General features: G+C 34.7%; 1 protein-coding gene across 1 annotated transcript in view; it reads right to left on the reverse strand.

Moving 5' to 3' along the window:
- Positions 1-18,519, reverse strand: part of C3H8orf88 (chromosome 3 C8orf88 homolog) — a 36,058-nt gene that overhangs the window by 12,936 nt on the left and 4,603 nt on the right. Inside the window, exons 2-4 of the mRNA XM_059394835.1 lie at positions 15,862-15,960; positions 13,949-14,022; positions 3,471-3,546 (exon numbers count right to left, since the gene is read on the reverse strand). Coding sequence (XP_059250818.1) covers positions 3,471-3,546; positions 13,949-14,022; positions 15,862-15,934 — 223 coding nt within the window. The 5' untranslated portion in view covers positions 15,935-15,960. The remainder of the gene's footprint in view (positions 1-3,470; positions 3,547-13,948; positions 14,023-15,861; positions 15,961-18,519) is intronic.

Raw genomic sequence — 18,519 nt, forward strand, 5'->3', positions numbered from 1 at the left:
AAAGACCTAAATGTAAGAGCTAAAACTATAAAACTTATAGTGGTAAATCTCCATGACTTGACATTTGGCAATGATTTCTTAGAAATGACATCAAAACTATGAGCAACAAAAGAAAAAAAAAACTAGACATCATCAAATTCTTTAATTTGTACAGATATGTAAACTATCAAAAGTGAAAACCCTAGTATAAGACAAAATATGTGTAAATAATATATTGGATAAAAGCCTAGTATCATACATCTGATAAAGGAGATATATTCTCAAATACCTTATATACACCTAGGTGTGTGTGTGTACGTGTGTGTGTGTGTGTGGAAGGGAAGAAAAGAAGTGAGCATGTGGGCAGGGGGAGGGAATTGGCAGAGAGAAAATAGATGAAATTCTAGTATCCAAAACTCATAACTCAATCACAAAAAGAAAATAACCCAATTAAAATATGATCAGGGACTTGGACAGAACTTTTTCCAAAGGAAAAAATGCAAATGGCTAATAAGCACATGAAAAGACTCTCAAAATCATTAGTCATTAGAGCAATATAAATCAAAATCATAAAAAGTCACCACTTCATACCCACTGAAATGACCATAGTGAAAAAAGATCCTAGTGGTACCTGGGTGACTCAGTTAAGTGTCTGCCTTTGGCTCAGGTCATGATCCCAGGGTGTTGGGATGGAGCCCCACATGGGACTCCCTGCTTCGCAGAGAGTTTGCCTCTTTCACCTTCCAGCCCCCTGCTCCTGATCTCATTCTCTTGCTCATGGGTGCACACTTGCGCTCTTTCTCTCGCTTGCTTGCTATCTCAAATAAAATCTTTTTTAAAAATTTAAAAAAATAAAAAAATTTTAAAGATCCTAACAAAGACATCAAGACAATGGAACCCTCACAGATTGCTACAGGGAAGGTAAAATGGTATAGCCACTGTGGAAACCAGTCTGGCAGTTCCTCAAATAATTAAACATAGAATTACCACATGACCTTGCAAGTCCACTCCCAGGTGTATATCCAAGAAAAGTGAAGACAGGTGTTCAAACAAACACCTGTCCACAAGTATTCAAAGCAACATTATTCATAATAACTAAAAGTTTACAACCCAAATATCCATCAACTGAAAGTTAAACAAAATGTGACATATCAATATAAGAAAATATCATTTAGCCATGAAAAGGAATGGAGTACTGATACATGCTATACATGGATGAACCTTGAAAATCTTATGTTAAGTGAAAGAAGCCAGACAGAAAAGGTCACATATAATATAACTCCATTAGAGATGCCCAGAATAAGTATATCCATTAAGACCAAAAGTAGATTAGGGTTTGTCAGTGGCTGGGCAAAGAGGAGAATGGAAAATGACTACTGAAGGAGTATGAGGTTCCTTCTGGGATTATAAAAATGTTCTGGAACTAAATAGTGGTGATATTTATACGACTTAGTACTAAAAGCCACCAAATTATCATTTTAAAATGGTTTATATGGTGATTTATGGTTCAATTTAAAAAGGAGATAGAAAAGGTGCCTGGGTGGCTCAGTTGGTAAGCAGCCAACTCTTTTTTTTTTTTTTAAGGTATTATTTATTTATTTGACAGACAGAGATCAAAAGTAGGCAGAGAGGCAGGCAGAGAGAGAGGAAGGGAAGAAGCTCCCTGCTGAGCAGAGAGCCTAATTCGGGGCTCGATCCCAAGACCCTGGGATTATGAACTGAACTGAAGGCAGGGGCTTATATCCACTGAGCCACTGAGGCACCCCAAGCAGCCAACTCTTGATTTCAACTCAGGTCATGATCTCAGGGTCCTAAGATTGAACTCCCATGCGCTCTCTCTCTTAAATAAAAGTAAAAATAAAAACAAAACAAAATAAAATAATAAAATAAAATTAAAATATATAAAAATTAAAAGAAGAAACCAAAGAATCGCAATGTGATATCCCAAAATAAGAGTAAAAGTACATTCCAGGACAATAGTACTGAAGAGTAAACAGTCCATACTGGAACAGGATAATGGAGGATTCTGAAAGAAGTATCCTCAAGGGGAAAAAAATACCAACTGATATATTTGTGCATAAGAAAAATACTACAGGTAAGTGTCACTGCATTCTTGGAGCATTTAAAGGGAAAAGTTAATAGCAGTTGCATAGAAAAACAATGCAAACATTAGCTCTAAGAAAAATGATGGACTGTATGAAACAGACATGCACCTCTTGGCTAAGCAACTGTATTTATATAAAGAGTGATAAGTCAGTTAAAACTGAAACTTGTGGGGAGCTTGGGTGGCTCAGTGGGTTAAAGCCTCTGCCTTCGGCTCGGGTCATGATCCCAGGGTCCTGGGATCCAGCCCCGCATGCATCGGTCTGTGCTTGGCAGGGAACCTGCCTCCCCCTCTCTCTGTGCCTGCCTCTCTGCCTACTTCTGATATCTGTCTGTCAAATAAATAAATAAAATCTTAAAAAAAAACTGAGGGGCGCCTGGGTGGCTCAGTGGGTTAAGCCTCTGCCTTCAGCTCAGGTCATGATCTCAAGGTCCTGGGATCGAGCCCCGCATTGGGCTCTCTGCTTGGCGAGAGCCTGCTTTCCCCGCCTACTTGTGATCTCTCTCTGTCAAATAAATAAATAAAATCTTTAAAAACAAAAAAAAACTGAAACTTGTGAAATAACTATATGGTAGGGAGGGAAGATAGAAGAGTGAAGAAGTGAGGAAACTGATGTGGAAGACCTAAATTCTTATTCTGCAAAATAGAATGCCAATATCAAAAAACAAAAAAAAAAACTGGAAACATTTTATTTAGAAATAGAGTTAAATACTAGAAGAAAAAGCTAATATTTTCATAACTTTCAAATTATATAGACTGACAAAAAATTGGAAACTAAATAAATAAATAATTTTTATTTTATTAGAAAGTAGTCAATGGGAAGAGACTACTGGTTATAACCAAGAGCAGTTCTTCCCTTTTGCTTCAGTAGCAGAATTAGTGGGCTACACAGCTGAAGATTACATTTTTCAGTCTGCTTTGTACAGCATGACTAAGCTCTGGCCAATGAGATACTACGTTAAAGTGACAGATGCTGCTTATGGATCATACTTTTAAGGAGAACTACCTCTCCTTTTACCTCTTTCCTGATGGCTAGACAGTGAATATGGTGGCTGGAGGAAAGGCATTCATCTTGGGCAATGAAGAGAGAGCCACACATTAAAGATGGCAAAGCAATGAGATTGAGTCCAGTAACAATTCACCAGAGCAGAATGAATACACCAGCTCAATTATGAGCTATTATAGAAAAAAAATACAAAAACAAGATTCTGTCTTGTTTAAGACTTGTTACTATAGTCTCTCCCATAAAGCAGTCAAACCTATATAGCATTTCTAATATAGACTGAAATCAACCCCAAAATATAATAAAATTTCTTATAGTTAGGCAACTATTAACAGGAATGCTAAGATTTCCTTATGAAATTTAGGAATTATGGTAAAAATTTACCTTTTTTAACTGGAGACTGATGTTGTTGTTGTTCATTATGACCTTGAGAAAAGGCTTGCATTCCATTCGTCTTACACTATTAAAAGAAAAGAAAATGTACTTTATAACTATGGCTTAAAAATTTTATATAACTTTTTTTTCCCATTCCAAAACTATTTTCCTTAACAATTAAAGTATTAGTCAAGACATATTTCTGGCCTGAAGGATAAGCAATCTTATAAAAAGCTTATTAAAAATAAGCAAAAAACATCTTTTAAAATATATTCACATATATCTTTAACAATTTTGTCCTGATTTTTTAACTAACCCTTCATTCCATGCTTACTAAGAAATACCCTGATTATAATTTAGCTTCTCATAAATCTCCCTAACATATATAATAAACTAGTAGAACCAATAAGAAAATATCCAGCATAAGACAGTAAGATTTCTCATGATAAAATAATCTTTTTTCTGATTTTATAAATCAGTTTCACAAATTTGGTCAATACAATCTATCCTTAAGATAATTCTCTTACACTGACAAAAATCAGTTTGCAAACAGTAGGCCATACTCTGAACCATGGTAATTCATTAAGGTAGGTTTACTGGAAGACATCTATCCTGAAAAATGAACATCTCTCTTCTATCAATCACCATAGTAGCAAGCTGTAGCCCATTCCTTAAACATCTGCAAATTCTACCAAGGTAACTCTGCAAGAAGTCAGGAAGATTAGTTATCTAGCCCTATGACACATGAAGAGTAATAGGACTCTACAATATTGAGTCATCAAAATAAGTTACCAGAAAACAAATCAAATTTTAACAAAATCTTTATTTTTAATTAGAGGTAGGAAAATATGAAAGTGTCAAAGATTTTCTCCAAAATCTTTGATTTTCTTCCTGTTAGATTTTCCTGTTAGAAGATCCTGTTAGATCTTCCTGTTAGACTTAATAAAAAACATGAACTACCATATGGTCCTTTTTAAAAAATAATTTTTTAAATTTGAAAATTTTAGCAGAGGCACACTTCACTAACATGAAAATGCAAGACCTAAAATCAAATTCAAAAGTAAATTGTAATCTGTATCTAAAAGAAAAAAATTTTTAAAAATAAATAAACATATTCATAAATAAATAAATATAAGAAGAAAATACTTAGGAATAAATTTAACCAAGGTGGTGAAATATTTGTACAAGGAAAATTATGACACTAAAAAAATTAAAGATGACATAAATAAATGGAAAGATATGCTATGTTCATAAATTGAAAGAATATTGTTAAAATGTCTTTACTATCTAAATGCAATCCCTTTCAAAATTCTAGTAGCATTTTTTACAGGTAAAGCAATCCTAAAATTCATATGGAAAAACAAAAGACCATGGGTAACCAAAGTAATCTTGAGTAAGAACAAAGCTGGAGGCACTGCACTTCCTGATTTAAAACTATATTACAAAGCTATAATAATCAAAACACTGTAATACTGTCATAAAAAGACATAATGGGACACCTGGCCTGATGTCACAGTTTTAAGTTTGAGCCACACGTTCAGTGTAAAGATTATGTAAAAATAAAAGCTTTTATTTGTTTTAAAGGTTTTATTTATTTATTTGACAGAGATCACAAGTAGGCAGAGAGACAGGCAGAGAGAGGGGAGCAAGCAGGCTCCCCGCCAAGCAGAGCAGAGAGCCTGATGTGGGGCTCAATTCCAGGACCCTGGGATCACAACCTGAGCCAAAGGCAGAGGCTTTAACCCACTGAGCCACCCAGGCATCCCCAAAATAAAAGCTTTAAAAAAAAAAAAAAAAAAGAGGGGCGCCTGGGTGGCTCAGTGGGTTAAGCCGCTGCCTTCGGCTCAGGTCATGATCTCAGGGTCCTGGGATCGAGTCCTGCATCGGGCTCTTTGCTTGGCAGGGAGCCTGCTTCCCTCTCTCTCTCTCTCTCTGCCTGCCTCTCCATCTACTTGTGATTTCTCTCTGTCAAATAAATAAATAAAATCTTTAAAAAAAAAAAAAGACACATAAATCTGTGGAACAAAACAGACAACCCAGAAATAAACCCACACATATACTCAACTAATGAGAACAAAGAATACAAAAGGAGAAAGGATAATCTCTTCAAAAAATAGTGTTGAGTGGCATCTGGGTGGTGCAGTCTGTTAAGCAGCTGCCTTCAGTTCAGATCATAATCCTGGGGTCTTGGGATCGAGCCCCACATCAGCCTCCTTGCTCAGTGAGGAGTCTGCTTCTCCCTCTCCCTCTGCTGCTCCACCTGCTTGTGCTCTCTCCCTTGCACTCTCTCTCTCAAATAAGTAAATAAAATCTTTAAAAATAAAAAAATTAGTGGTGAGAAAAGTGGATATCAATGAGCAAAAGAAATTGTATCCTTATCTTATACTACACACAAAAACAAACTGAAAATGGATCGAAAACAAATACAAGACCATAAAAACCACAGAAGAAAACATGGAAAAAGCTCCTTGACACTGGTCTTGGCAATGATTTTTTGGATATGACATCAAAAGCACAAGCAACAAAAGCAAAAATAATTAAGCTGGACTACATCAAACTAAAAAGTTTCTGTACAGCAAAAGAAGCAACCAACCAAATGAAATGGCAACCTACTGAACCGGAGAAAATATTTGTCAACCATATTTCTAATAAGAGATGAATATCCACAATATATAAAGATCTCATATAACACAAAAGCAAAATAATAATAATAATCTGATTTTAAAATAGGCAGAGGACCCGAATAAACATTTTTCCAAAGAAAACATACAAATCGCCAAGAGGTACATGAAAAGATGCTTGACATTTGTAAATCATCAAATAAAAGCTTTTATTTTTACATAATCATCAAGAGGTACATGAAAAGATGTTTGACATTTGTAAATCAAAACTATAATGAGATACCAATCTGTTAGGAAGGCTGTTATCAAAAAGAGAGAAGTATTGGTAAGAATGGGGAGAAAGGGGAACTCTTGTACAACACTGCTGGAAATGTAAACTGGTTGAGCCATTTTAGAAAACAGTATGGAAGTTCCTCAAAAAATAAAAAATAGAACTACTGAAGGATCCAGCAATCCCACTTCTCGGTATATATCCAGAGGAAACAAAAGCACAATCTTCAAGACTGTGCATTCCCGGGGCGCCTGGGTGGCTCAGTGGGTTAAGCGGCTGCCTTCGGCTCAGGTCATGGTCTCAGGGTCCTGGGATCAAGTCCCACATCGGGCTCTCTGCTCAGCAGGGTGCCTGCTTCCTCCTCTCTCTCTGCCTGCCTCCCTGCCTACTTGTGATCTCTGTCAAATAAATAAATGGAATCTTAAAAAATATATATATATTAAAAAAAAAGACTGTGCATTCCCATTCATCTACTGCAGCATTATTCATAATAGCCAAAATAAGGACATAACCTATATACATATCAACAGATGAACGGATAAGGAAATGTGGTAGATACATTAGATAGATAGATGGATGAAAAATATGTAAATAGAATATTATTACTCAACCATAAAACGAGAAGAAAATTCTGCTATATGTTACAACCTGGAAGATATTATATTAAGTGAAATAAACCAGACACAAAGACAAATGCTGTGTGATCTGACTTATATGTGAAATGGTAAAAAGTCAAACTCATAAAATTAGAAAACAAAATGGTGCTTGCCAGAGGCTAAGGATAGGGGAATGGGGAGATGCTGGTCAAAGAATACAAATTTTCTATTAAAAAATATATAAGTTCTAGAGACCTAATATACAGCAGCACGGTGGTTATAATTAATAATACTATATTATATACTTGAAATTTGCTACTAGAATAGATCTTAAGTGTTCCCCCCTATATATACACATACAAACTTGGTAACTATGTGAGGTGATGAATGTGTTAATTAACTTGATTGCTATAATCACATCAAAATGTATACATGCATTAAATCATCAGGTTTTATACCTTTACAAGAAATCATGTTATATAACCTAAATATATTCAGTTTTTGTCAATCACACCTCAAGAAATCTGGAAAAAACTGTACTGTCATTTCTGCATATATTAGCAACTCAAAATACTGATTATTTCAAATCTTTCATAGCATGTAAGAGAGTACATCTACTAAAATTTTATAATTTTTTCAATTATAATCTTACAATAAAATAATAATCTTACAAATTTTACAATCTTACATAATGAACAAAACTTGAGAACTCTATAATAAAAATATGCAGAGAGTGTGATGGAAGAAATGAGTAGGAATATCAAACTTGGCTTTAAAATGTCAGGAAAGGGGCACTTGGGTGGCTCATTTGTTAAGCATCTGCCTTTGGCTTGGGTCAGGATCTCAGGGCCCTAAGATCTGAGCCCTGCAATGAGTAGGGCTCCCTCTCAGGAGGAAGGCTATTTCTCCCTCTCCCACTCCCCTTGCTTATTCCCTCTTTCACTGCCTCTTTCTCCGTCAAATAGTAAAATCTCTTTTAAAAATGTCGGGAAGGGCTTTATAAGATGCTTGGAGGATGAGTGGTAATTAGACTGGCTTGACTAGTGAAAAATGAATGTTTATGGAAGGAAAGAACAGCTTTCTGATGGGAAGCATGGGGTAATATGGCTTGTTTAGGAAATGGAAAACTGAATAGGCTTGAGTAAAGCAAAATAAACACCAGGTCTTTTTTTTTTTTTTTTTTTTTTTTCAAGTCAAGGCTCTTTGCCATTTATGGTACATTACCCAATATTCTGTTTAGCTTTTTCATATTTAGAGCAAAAATGTTTCTAGCTCCTCTAACTCATCTTAAACAAATTTACACCACTGAGACAACAAAGGAGAATGAGAAGAGGTAAATGCATCTCAAACTGCACTCCTAGAATAAAAGTTAAATAGGAAAAAAACTAACTCACTGAGAGTTAATTTATGTAGTATACAAGAGTTCCTATAAAACAATGGGGGGGAAAGCTTGTAATAAGGAATGGCCAGGAAGTGGTAATACAGAAGGAAAATTCAAATTACTGGGGTTATTTCCAGGTTTTTTAAAAGATTTTACTTATTTATTTTAAAAAGAGAAAGAGCATGAGCAGTGGTTGAGGAGAGCACAGGAAGAGGGAAAGAATCTCAAGCCAACTCTGCTGAGTGCAAAATCCAACAGGGGCCTATATCTCAGGATACTGAAATCACAATCTGAGCCAAAATCAAGAGTCAGATGCTTAACCAACTGAGCCACCCAGGTACCCCTCAAATTACTCTTAAATAAAAAGATGGCTACTAAATCTTGACATTCCTCCCCCATCAACAGGTAAATTCTTTATCTCCTCCCCTTGAATCTGAACAAGTTCTGTGACTGCTCAGACTGATCTAATATGGCAGACATGACACTTAACTGATCTCCAGGCCTTAAAAATCTCACAGCTTCCACCTTTTATCTTTTAGAACACTAGTCATGAAATCCAGACATGAAGCTGTTAAAAGCGCAGGCCACTTGGAAAGATCATTTGTAGGTGTTAGGTGTTCCTTCCATTCCGCTGAAGCAGCTAAATCCTAAGCCAACAGTCAGCATCAACTGCCAGCCATATAAGTAAGACATTTGGCCATCAAGTCAAGACTTTAAATGACTACAATCCTAGATGCTACCTGACTGCAACCACATTACTGAACTTAGAAAAAGGCCACCTGAGCTTAGTCAACACAGAGAGCCATGAAAGAGAGTAAGAAGTTATTGTTTTAAGTCAAAGTTTTCAAGTATTTTTTATGAGGTAGTAATAAAAAAACAGAGGTTAAAAGAAGTTATTCAGAAGAGGGAAGATAATATCAAACAGAAACATGGATTTATACAAAGAAGTTAAGAGCACTAGTAAACAAAGGTAAAATAAAACTCATTCTATTTCTTAAGCTATTTTAAAAGATAATGTGTGAAAGCAAAAATAACAATGCATTATATATTTATAGTACAAGCTACAGAAAAATTATTCCTATAATAGAACATGAATGGGAGGAAAGATTCTACCAAAAAAACCATCAGATCTAAAAGTGAATTTAACAAAATTGATATACAAAAGCCAATACTATCTCTGTATCCTACCAGCCACCATGTGGAATTTGAAATTTACAAAACATACCACTTACAATAGTATCAAAAAATATGAACTGCTTATAAATTTGACAAAAGATGTTCAAGACCCCTATGCTAGAAAATACAAAAAAATGGAAAGATATGCTGTGTTCATGAATCAGAAGACTCAGTATCTTTAAGATGCTGATTCTTCTCAAATTAATCTTTAGACTCAAAATTCCAGTAGACTTTTTGTAGAAATTGACAAGCTCATTTAAAATTTATATGGAAATACAAAAGACCTAGACAGCTGAGAAAAATTAGGAAAAAAAACTAAAGTTAGTGAATGTTCACTATCTTATATTAAGACATCATAAAGCTACAGCAGTCTGTAAAATGTGATGTTGACAAAAGATGGACATATAGGAGACTTATGTAGTGTGGTGAATATAGTTAACAATACTGTATTGTTTAACTGAAAATTGCTAGGAAAAAAATTTTAAATGCTCTTGCCGTAACAACAAAAGGTAATTATGTGAAATGAAGAATACTTTAACTAAATCCATTGTGGTAAACATTTTGCAACATATAAACTTATCAAGTCATCACACTGTACATCTTAGTTACATGTGAACTGTATCTCAATAAAGTTGGGGGGAAAAGACATAAATCAATAAAGCATAATTGAGTTTAGAAATAAACTCACACATGTATACTGATTTTCAGTACTCTCACAATTCAATGAACCCAAAAGACCCAAAATCAAATAACCCAAAGTAAACAACCCAAATATCAAAAATATGCAAAATATTTTAAGACACTTCACAAAAAAAGCAAAAAAGAAAAATACAAATAGAATATAAGCTCAATCAATGATAAGATGCTCAATCTCATTAATCATTAAGAAAATGCAAATTTAAAATATAATTAGATACTAACATTCACATACCAAAATGGCTAAAAATTGGTAGGCTATGAAGCAACCAGAACTGGCACATACCACTGATGGGAATATAAGACAGCACAACCCCCTTGAAAAACATTTTGGCAGTTTCTTAGAAGCTAAACAAACTCCTCATAAAACCCATCAGTTCCATTCCTGTGTATTGGGTGAATGTTCACAAACAAACTTGAACACAATCATCCAAAGCAGCATTATTCATAATACCCAGTATGTATATTTCATTTACATGACATTCTAGAATAGTCAAAACTAATTTACAGTTAAAGAAAGCAGATCAGTGAATGTCTGAAGCAGGAGGGAGCATTAGGGGTTAGTGGAAGAATGGATGATGAACGAATGCAAAGGTTATAAGGGCACTTTGGGGGAAGATAAAAATGTTCTATATCTCCATTATGGGATTGGTTACGTAAGGTATATATTTGTCAAAACTCATTGAAAAAATGGGTTCATTTTACTACAAGCTATATTTTAATAAAGTTAACTTAAAAAATATATAGTTAGTAAAAAGTATCCAGCATATTTGTAGCAACTCTGATATAGGTTCTGGTAGCTTTTGCATTATAACTGAAGCAGCAGACAAAATTTGAAGTTTAGGAGTAAGTTTAATTATATGTTTGGTTTTTCCTCTATCAAATTTGCAATGTAAATATATGGTTTTTTTACACATAAAGATTTCTGAAGAAGGCCAATGGCTCCAAAGAGAGTTATAAACATTACTTATTAAGGGACATACTAGCTGATAGAATGAAACAAAACATTACAATGACTTATAAAAAATTAATATAAAGCAAGACTAATTAAGATACCATGGTACTGACACAAACACATGCAATTAGATCAATGGAACAGAATAAAGAGCCTAAAAAAGGACCCTATGTACATGAAAAGTTATTATAAAGATGTCATACATCTTTATGGAAATAATAGATTATGCAATGAATTATACTTGAGAATTGGCCACCTACATGAAAAAAATTAGATTTCTATCTCATATCATACAAAAGAAATCAATTTCAAGTAGATTATACCTGAACACATATGTAGGAAAATATCTTTTGATATTAACAATGAGAAGACTTAGCAAACAATGACACAAAAAGTGAAATCATAAAATAAAAAACCACTGACAATATGACTACCTTAAGATTTAAAACTTCTGAACAAAAACACCACAAAAAGAGACAATTCTATCATAGACCGCATTCTCAGGAAAGAAAATATTTGCTCTGCATACGAGAAAAATAATTAAAATCCAAAATATAGTTTAAAGGCATATAAACCAAAAAGAAAGACAACCCAAGAAAAATGGGCAAATGATATGAATTGACAATTAAGAAAAAGAGAAGATCCAAATGGCCAAATTAAAGATGAAAGTTTTTATTTTTCTGTTACTTCACAAGTAACAGAAAAATAAAAATGAAAACCCACAAAAAGATATGATTTCTCAGGGGCTCCCGGGTGGCTCAGTCAGTAAGTGTCTGCCTTCGTCTCAGGTCATGATATCAGGGTCCTGGGATCCAGCCCCATGTGAGGCTCCCTATTCAGCAGGGAGACTGCTTCTCCCTATGCCCCTCCCCCCACTCATGCTCACTCATACTCACTCCCTCTCTCAAATAAATAATTAAAAATCTTTAAAGATATAAGTTCTTATCCATTAAACAAGACAAAATGTGAGCTGCCTGGGTGGGTCAGTCATTAAGCCTCTGCCTTCAGCTCAGGTCATGATCCCTGGCTCCTGGGATCAAGACCTGCATGGGGCTCCCTGCTCAGCAGGAAGCCTAATTCTCCCTCTCCCGCTCCCCCTGCTTGTGTTCCCTGTCTCGCTGCATCTGTCAAATAAATAAATAAATAAAATCTTTTTTAAAAAATAAATTAATTAAATAAACAAGACAAAATATTGAAATCTGACAATAATAAGGCAAGGATGTAGAAAAATCAGACCTCTCCTGCATTGCTCATACAAATTACTTTGGAGAGTAAATTAGCAAAAAATATTAACATTGAAGATAAGATTACCTGTTAACTTACTACTTCTACTTCAGTTTTATAATGCAGAGAACCTCTCAAACATGTATAAGATATAACATATTTATGGATGTGCACTGTAGCATTTATTATAAAATAGAAACAAGTACCAACCCCACCAACAGAAAATGAAATAAAAAATATGGTATATTAATATATAAAGAGTTTTTTTATCAGCACATATAGAACAGCTTTATTCATTTTAAAAGTTGCCTAATATTCTACTTATTATGAACATAGTAATGCTTCTGCATGCAGAATCTATTTCTGGAAGGATCTAGGTGAGAAACTAGTACAATGGTTAGTTCTGATCAGAGGAAGCTGGTGACTAGGGGGTAGAGATTGCAGCGAAATTTGTCACCAAATGCCATTTTATATGTTTTCAACTTTAAATTTTGATTATTTTACTTAGTTGAAAAATTATATTAGAAAATTTAAAATATAAACCCAAATGCAGAAATAATGGCAAAAACACATGTGGGTATAATACTATATATATAAAATTATAAAGCAGTTAAAACAATTCTATTTGTTGTAGCAAAAGTACTAACACATTCTTGGAAACAGTAACAAATTGAGAATAATTTGAGGAGGGTAAGGAGGAAAGTGAGAAGAAAACAGGATGGTGGAGGGGCACTGTCCACAGGCACAGCCAGGAAAACTGTTGTATGATGTATGGAGCAAGCACTTACTACATGCCAGACACAGTGCTAAGATTTTGGAAGCACTGACTCACTGCTATCTCCTCCTAACACCTTCCTGTGAGAAAGACAGCTATCAGCCCCATTTTCAGGTGAGGAAACTAAGGCTTTGAGAAATAAAAGAAATCACTCATGTAAGGTCACAGGGCTGGGCAATCGCAGGGCTGGGGCTAAAGCTCATCTTCCTATCAAAAACTTGGCATGTGGCTGTGTGCCCGTCGGGCCAGCCACCCCCTTTCTGGGCCCATCTCTGGGACGAGACTTACTGCACACATTTAATGCAACACGTGGCGATGGCAGGAAATAGGATTCCATTGCACAATGAACACTATTTTCATATACCATGTAGGGGGTAAGAAGTGGAGGATGAGAAGAAAATGGGTTAGTGGAAGGATAAACAGGAGTTTTGAAATATATGTTAGGTTTCTTCTTTAACATTTTGGGGGAGGAGGGGCAGAGGGAAAGGAAGAGAGAAAATCTTTTCTCACAACCCTGAGATCATGACCTGAGCTGAAATCAAGTGTTGGATGCTAAACCAACTGAGCCACCAGTTACCCCTCTTTAACATTTTCTAAAATAAATAAAGCAAAATGTTTAGATTTGCAAATGTTGGGCAACAGTCATAATTTCCTTCAATATATTCTTGAAATACAACATAACTTTTTAAGAAGTACATAAAATACCTAGCACAGTACTTAGCACAGCACCATCTAACAAATGTTACTTTCCAGTCTGTAATGTTTCATTTTATTATAATTTCTAGGACTTACTCTGCTAACTCCACTTTGTAAGCATTGAGTGTTGCATGAATATTCATTCTGAAAGTTGAAAGGGAATACTGCTCCTGGTAGAAGGGAAAAAAAAAAGAAAACTAATTTAAATATCCATTATTTCAATAAATGATATACAACCATCTAAAACCCTTAACTATCCAGGATATTCCAGGTACTGTTTTGAACTGTTTTCTGATAATTCATTTGCTTAACAAATATTTATTAAACACTAAGGAATATTGGCCACTGTGTTAGGGGATGGGTTGTAAGTGTAAAAAGAGTTCAGCGAGTTTTAGAAGAGTTCATGGTCTATTTTAAAAGACAAGCTCATAAGAAATTACTATAATAAAAACAAATATGAGGGGTACAGCGAAGATATTAGGGGAGAGCAGAGTGGGCTTTGTGATATAGAAGACAAAAGGAATTTCCAAAAGGAAATAATATTGGGGTGCCTGGGTGGCTCATTTGCTTCAGTGTCCAACTTGTGGTTTCAGCTCAGGTCATGATCTCATGAGTCGAGCTTGGTCTTTCTCTCTCTAAAATACATAAATAAATTTTATTTTTAAAAAGTAAATAATTCTATCTGGATCTTAGGAGGATATAATTAAATGAGAGGCAGGTCCACTACCTTTACCCTCTATAAAAGACTTAGAATCAATGAAAAACTGAATCTGTATAGATAAGGGAGTAACGGGTGCTATAAAAAGGCTGGTCACAGAAAGGAGCTGTGGCCAATGGCCTTATACCCTTCCCTTTAGGAGAAAATCTGTGACCTGACCCAAAACTACTGCTTCTTCAGCACACCAGAAGGAGCTGGCATCAACACAGTTAAAGCTATGGTCCAGAAGATCCTTAATATCATTTGTCAGTACTAAGTCACAGCCATTTTTCAGAGGAAACACAACCAAAGCAGAGACAATCTCCCTTGTAAGAGGAGAACAAATAGAAAAATGAGGAACTGGTATCATTTCTATCTTTTCTGCTTCATCTTTGCATCTTTTTTGAAGAAGTCAATTACTCAGCTGAACACATGAAATTTTTTTTCCTTTTTCTAAGAAGTCAGTTACTCAGTTGAACACATGGAATAAAGAGTATTTTAATAGGATGGTGACAATATTATATATATTATATATAATATTATATATAGTAATATTTAGGAGATATATACATTAACATTTAGGATATATATATATATATACACACACACACACACACACACACACATACACACACACACACATACCTAAGTTAAAATACAGAGGCCATTCTGGCAACAATGAAAAAAATAAGTTAAAATACAGTATACCTAAGTTAAAATACAGAAGCCATTCTGGCAACAATGAAAAAAATAAATTCCAATAAAGGAAAAAGTATTCCAAAAATATGTCCAAAATAATAGTTTAACAGGCAAAAGAAAAATCTTTAATTTTAGAAATTTTTGTTTAAATTTCCTGAAAAGTGAGACCCTATGTCCTAGCAAAGCCCTAATCTGTAACCATTGTTTTGTTTGTATTCATTCATTTATATGCTGTTAGGAATTATTTTTAAAGGTTAATTCTCCAGCAGGATTGCTCTGCAGTGAGCATAATTTCAGGGCACAATTTGTATTGAGAGTATCATTCTAAGCAGAAGCAGTTAACCATAAAAATGAGACATTAAAAAAAGTATACAAAGTTGTTCGGAGGCAAGAGCTATTCTTCCTACATTTGTTAGTCTGATAGACTAGGTAGACTCATAGACTATTAAGAGTCTTTCTCTTTGGTTTTTAAATTTTTCAAACAAACAAGATCATTAGTTTTCATTATTTCTTACCCACCATAAACAATTACTTCATTTATTATTTAGTTTTTCAAATACTACTTAGCCATTAAACAATTAATATTTAAAGATATGTACCCTAGATTACTCACCAGGGGGAGAAGTCAGATGACGAACAGGTCTTGCTGGTTGAAGCGGTTTACCAATCAATTTTTTGGTTTCCATTATCACAAAGACCTTGAGGTTCCATACTTTAGGAAGAAAAAATGTATCTTATCTTTTCAACAAGATGATCAAGATGTTTTTATATACATACATACACACACACACACACACACACACACACACACATACAACCACAACATTCATTTGAAGGTAATTTATTTTATAAGTTAAGGTGGAAACCTTAGACCTCTTTACACCATCTGTCACAATGGAACATTCCCTCTTTTGAAACATTTTCCTCTCATAACTTTCCTGACTTTTCTTTTGGTTTGTTTCCTATTTCTTTGACTACCTCTTCTAACTTCCTTGGCTTATTCCTCTTCTTTTCTCCAGTTAAATTTAGGAATCCTTCCAAATTTGGCTTTGATCTTCCCTGACCTCAATTATTCTGATGATTTCAGCTACCGATCTACATGACAAATACACCCGAATCCATACATTTAGCATCTACCTCTCAAATTCCAATTCTATTTTTTAAAATATTTCCATTTACATCTTATCACAAACACCTCAAATTCAAGATATCCAAAATTAAATTCATTACTTTGACTCCAAAGATGTTCTCACCTCTGCTATTCCTTATAAAGCCTTCAACTCTCTCAGACCACCTTTGGTTAAATAAGATCTAAATTAAGAGCCTCCATACTATAATTAGTCTCTAATTCCTGTCCATTCTATTTCCAAAATATTTCTCAAATCTATTTTCTTCTTTCTCACCACTACTTTCTTGGTTCCACAGTAGTTCTTAATTCAACTCACCGATCACTCAGCCTGATTCAAATTCTCCCTTCTCGCCCTATTTTCATGGGACACAGTGAATATGCCTGTATCATGGCATTAAAGAATATTGTACTATATTATAATGACTGATTTGTCTTTTATACTTAAAAGCGAAGAGCGGATTCTTTAAGTGAGGAACAATATTTTCATTCACCCTATTTCCCTGGCAACTAACACAGTACCCAGACTGGATCCAAAGTAGGTGTAACACAAGCATTTGCTGAACAAATGGGTGAATATAACCTCTTCCTCTCCAAACTATGATCTCTTTACACAACATCTGCTTTAAAAACTTCAGTTCCTGGGGCGCTTGGGTGGCTCAGTGGGTTAAAGCCTCTGCCTTCGGCTCAGGTCATGATCTCAGGGTCCTGGGATCGAGCCCTGCATCGGCCTCTCTGCTCAGCGGGAAGCCTGCTTCTACCTCTCTCTCTGCCTGCCTCTCTGCCTACTTGTGATCTCTATCTGTCAAATGAATAAATAAAATCTTTTTTAAAATAAATAAATAAATAAATAAATAAAAACTTCAGTTCCTATTATATCCTGGATTATTCATAACAGAAACAGAAGCCAACATCTACATTGTCATGCAGAGTAAATCATTTATCTAAGTTACATTATTTAAGATTCAGAACAACTCTATCAATTAGGCCCAATTAAGAGTTAGAGTTCAGGTCTCAAGTTGGCCTACGTGGGTTCATGTTATGGTTTCAGCACCTAGTGATGTAACTATGGAAAACAATAGCATCTATCTCCTAGGTTTGATGTGAAGACTAAGCAAGATATATGTATAAAGCATTAGCACAGTGCCTGGTACATATTAAGAGCTTAATAAATGTTAGCTGTATTTTTTTTTATAATCCTAATTTTAGATCTAAGGCTTGGAGAAATTAGGTAACTTGCCCAAGGTCCTGAATCAAGGAAGTGACGGCATGTCCATCTCCATGCTTCTGGCCACTAAGAATTAAGAATCTTGTCCAACCTTTTTCTACCTCACACCCAGGCAGACCTGAACAGGTTCTGGTTAAGTACCCTTATGTGCTCACAAAACATCCCTGTGTCTATCCTCTTCCAATGTAGTTCTTACTGCACTAGTTGCAATTACCTATCATCTGACCACTAAATTACAGTTTTCTCACACAGGTGTATCTCCAGTGTCTAGCACAGTGCCTAGAACACTGTGGGTGTTTAATAGATTGTTGAATTCATACGTGGTATTTTGTCTCACCATGTATTTATACATCCTGGAGTTCCTTCCCTCTCCCTGCTGCTCTTCTCCTCTAATGTTATTCATCTTTCAAGACCACGGTCAAGTTCCTGTTATTTCCTTGGAAAAAATATCCTCATGTCTCAATAGTAATGGAAAATAAAGTAGTTCGTTGGAAACTTTATAGTTCCTAACAGATAGCTGACAGTAAAATAATAATAACAATAATAATTTATATTCTTATCTTTCTTCTTCCACTACCCCTACTGTATTTTATTTATTATTTATCACTAAATATATATTACATGCCCATATGATTAGACTGAGTTAGTTGAGTCTAAAAAAGAACTAGATCTTATTTATCTTTGTGTGCTAGTACCTGCAACATAATTAGTTTTACTAAATCAATCTATAAATTTAAATACCTCTTAAATATAACTAAATCTTCTGGTGCATGAATAGGACACAGCCTTCCAAATTATTATGCATATTAAGACAAAGCCTAAAGTAAAATTCCATCTGACTTTGTATCCGCTCATTCAGAAGCAATTGTAACCATATGATTTTTAAGCAGATTATTACCCTAAATAACTGTTTCCCT

This window comes from Mustela nigripes, chromosome 3 (assembly GCF_022355385.1).
Source record: "Mustela nigripes isolate SB6536 chromosome 3, MUSNIG.SB6536, whole genome shotgun sequence".
In the NCBI taxonomy this organism is placed as follows: Eukaryota; Metazoa; Chordata; class Mammalia; order Carnivora; family Mustelidae; genus Mustela; species Mustela nigripes.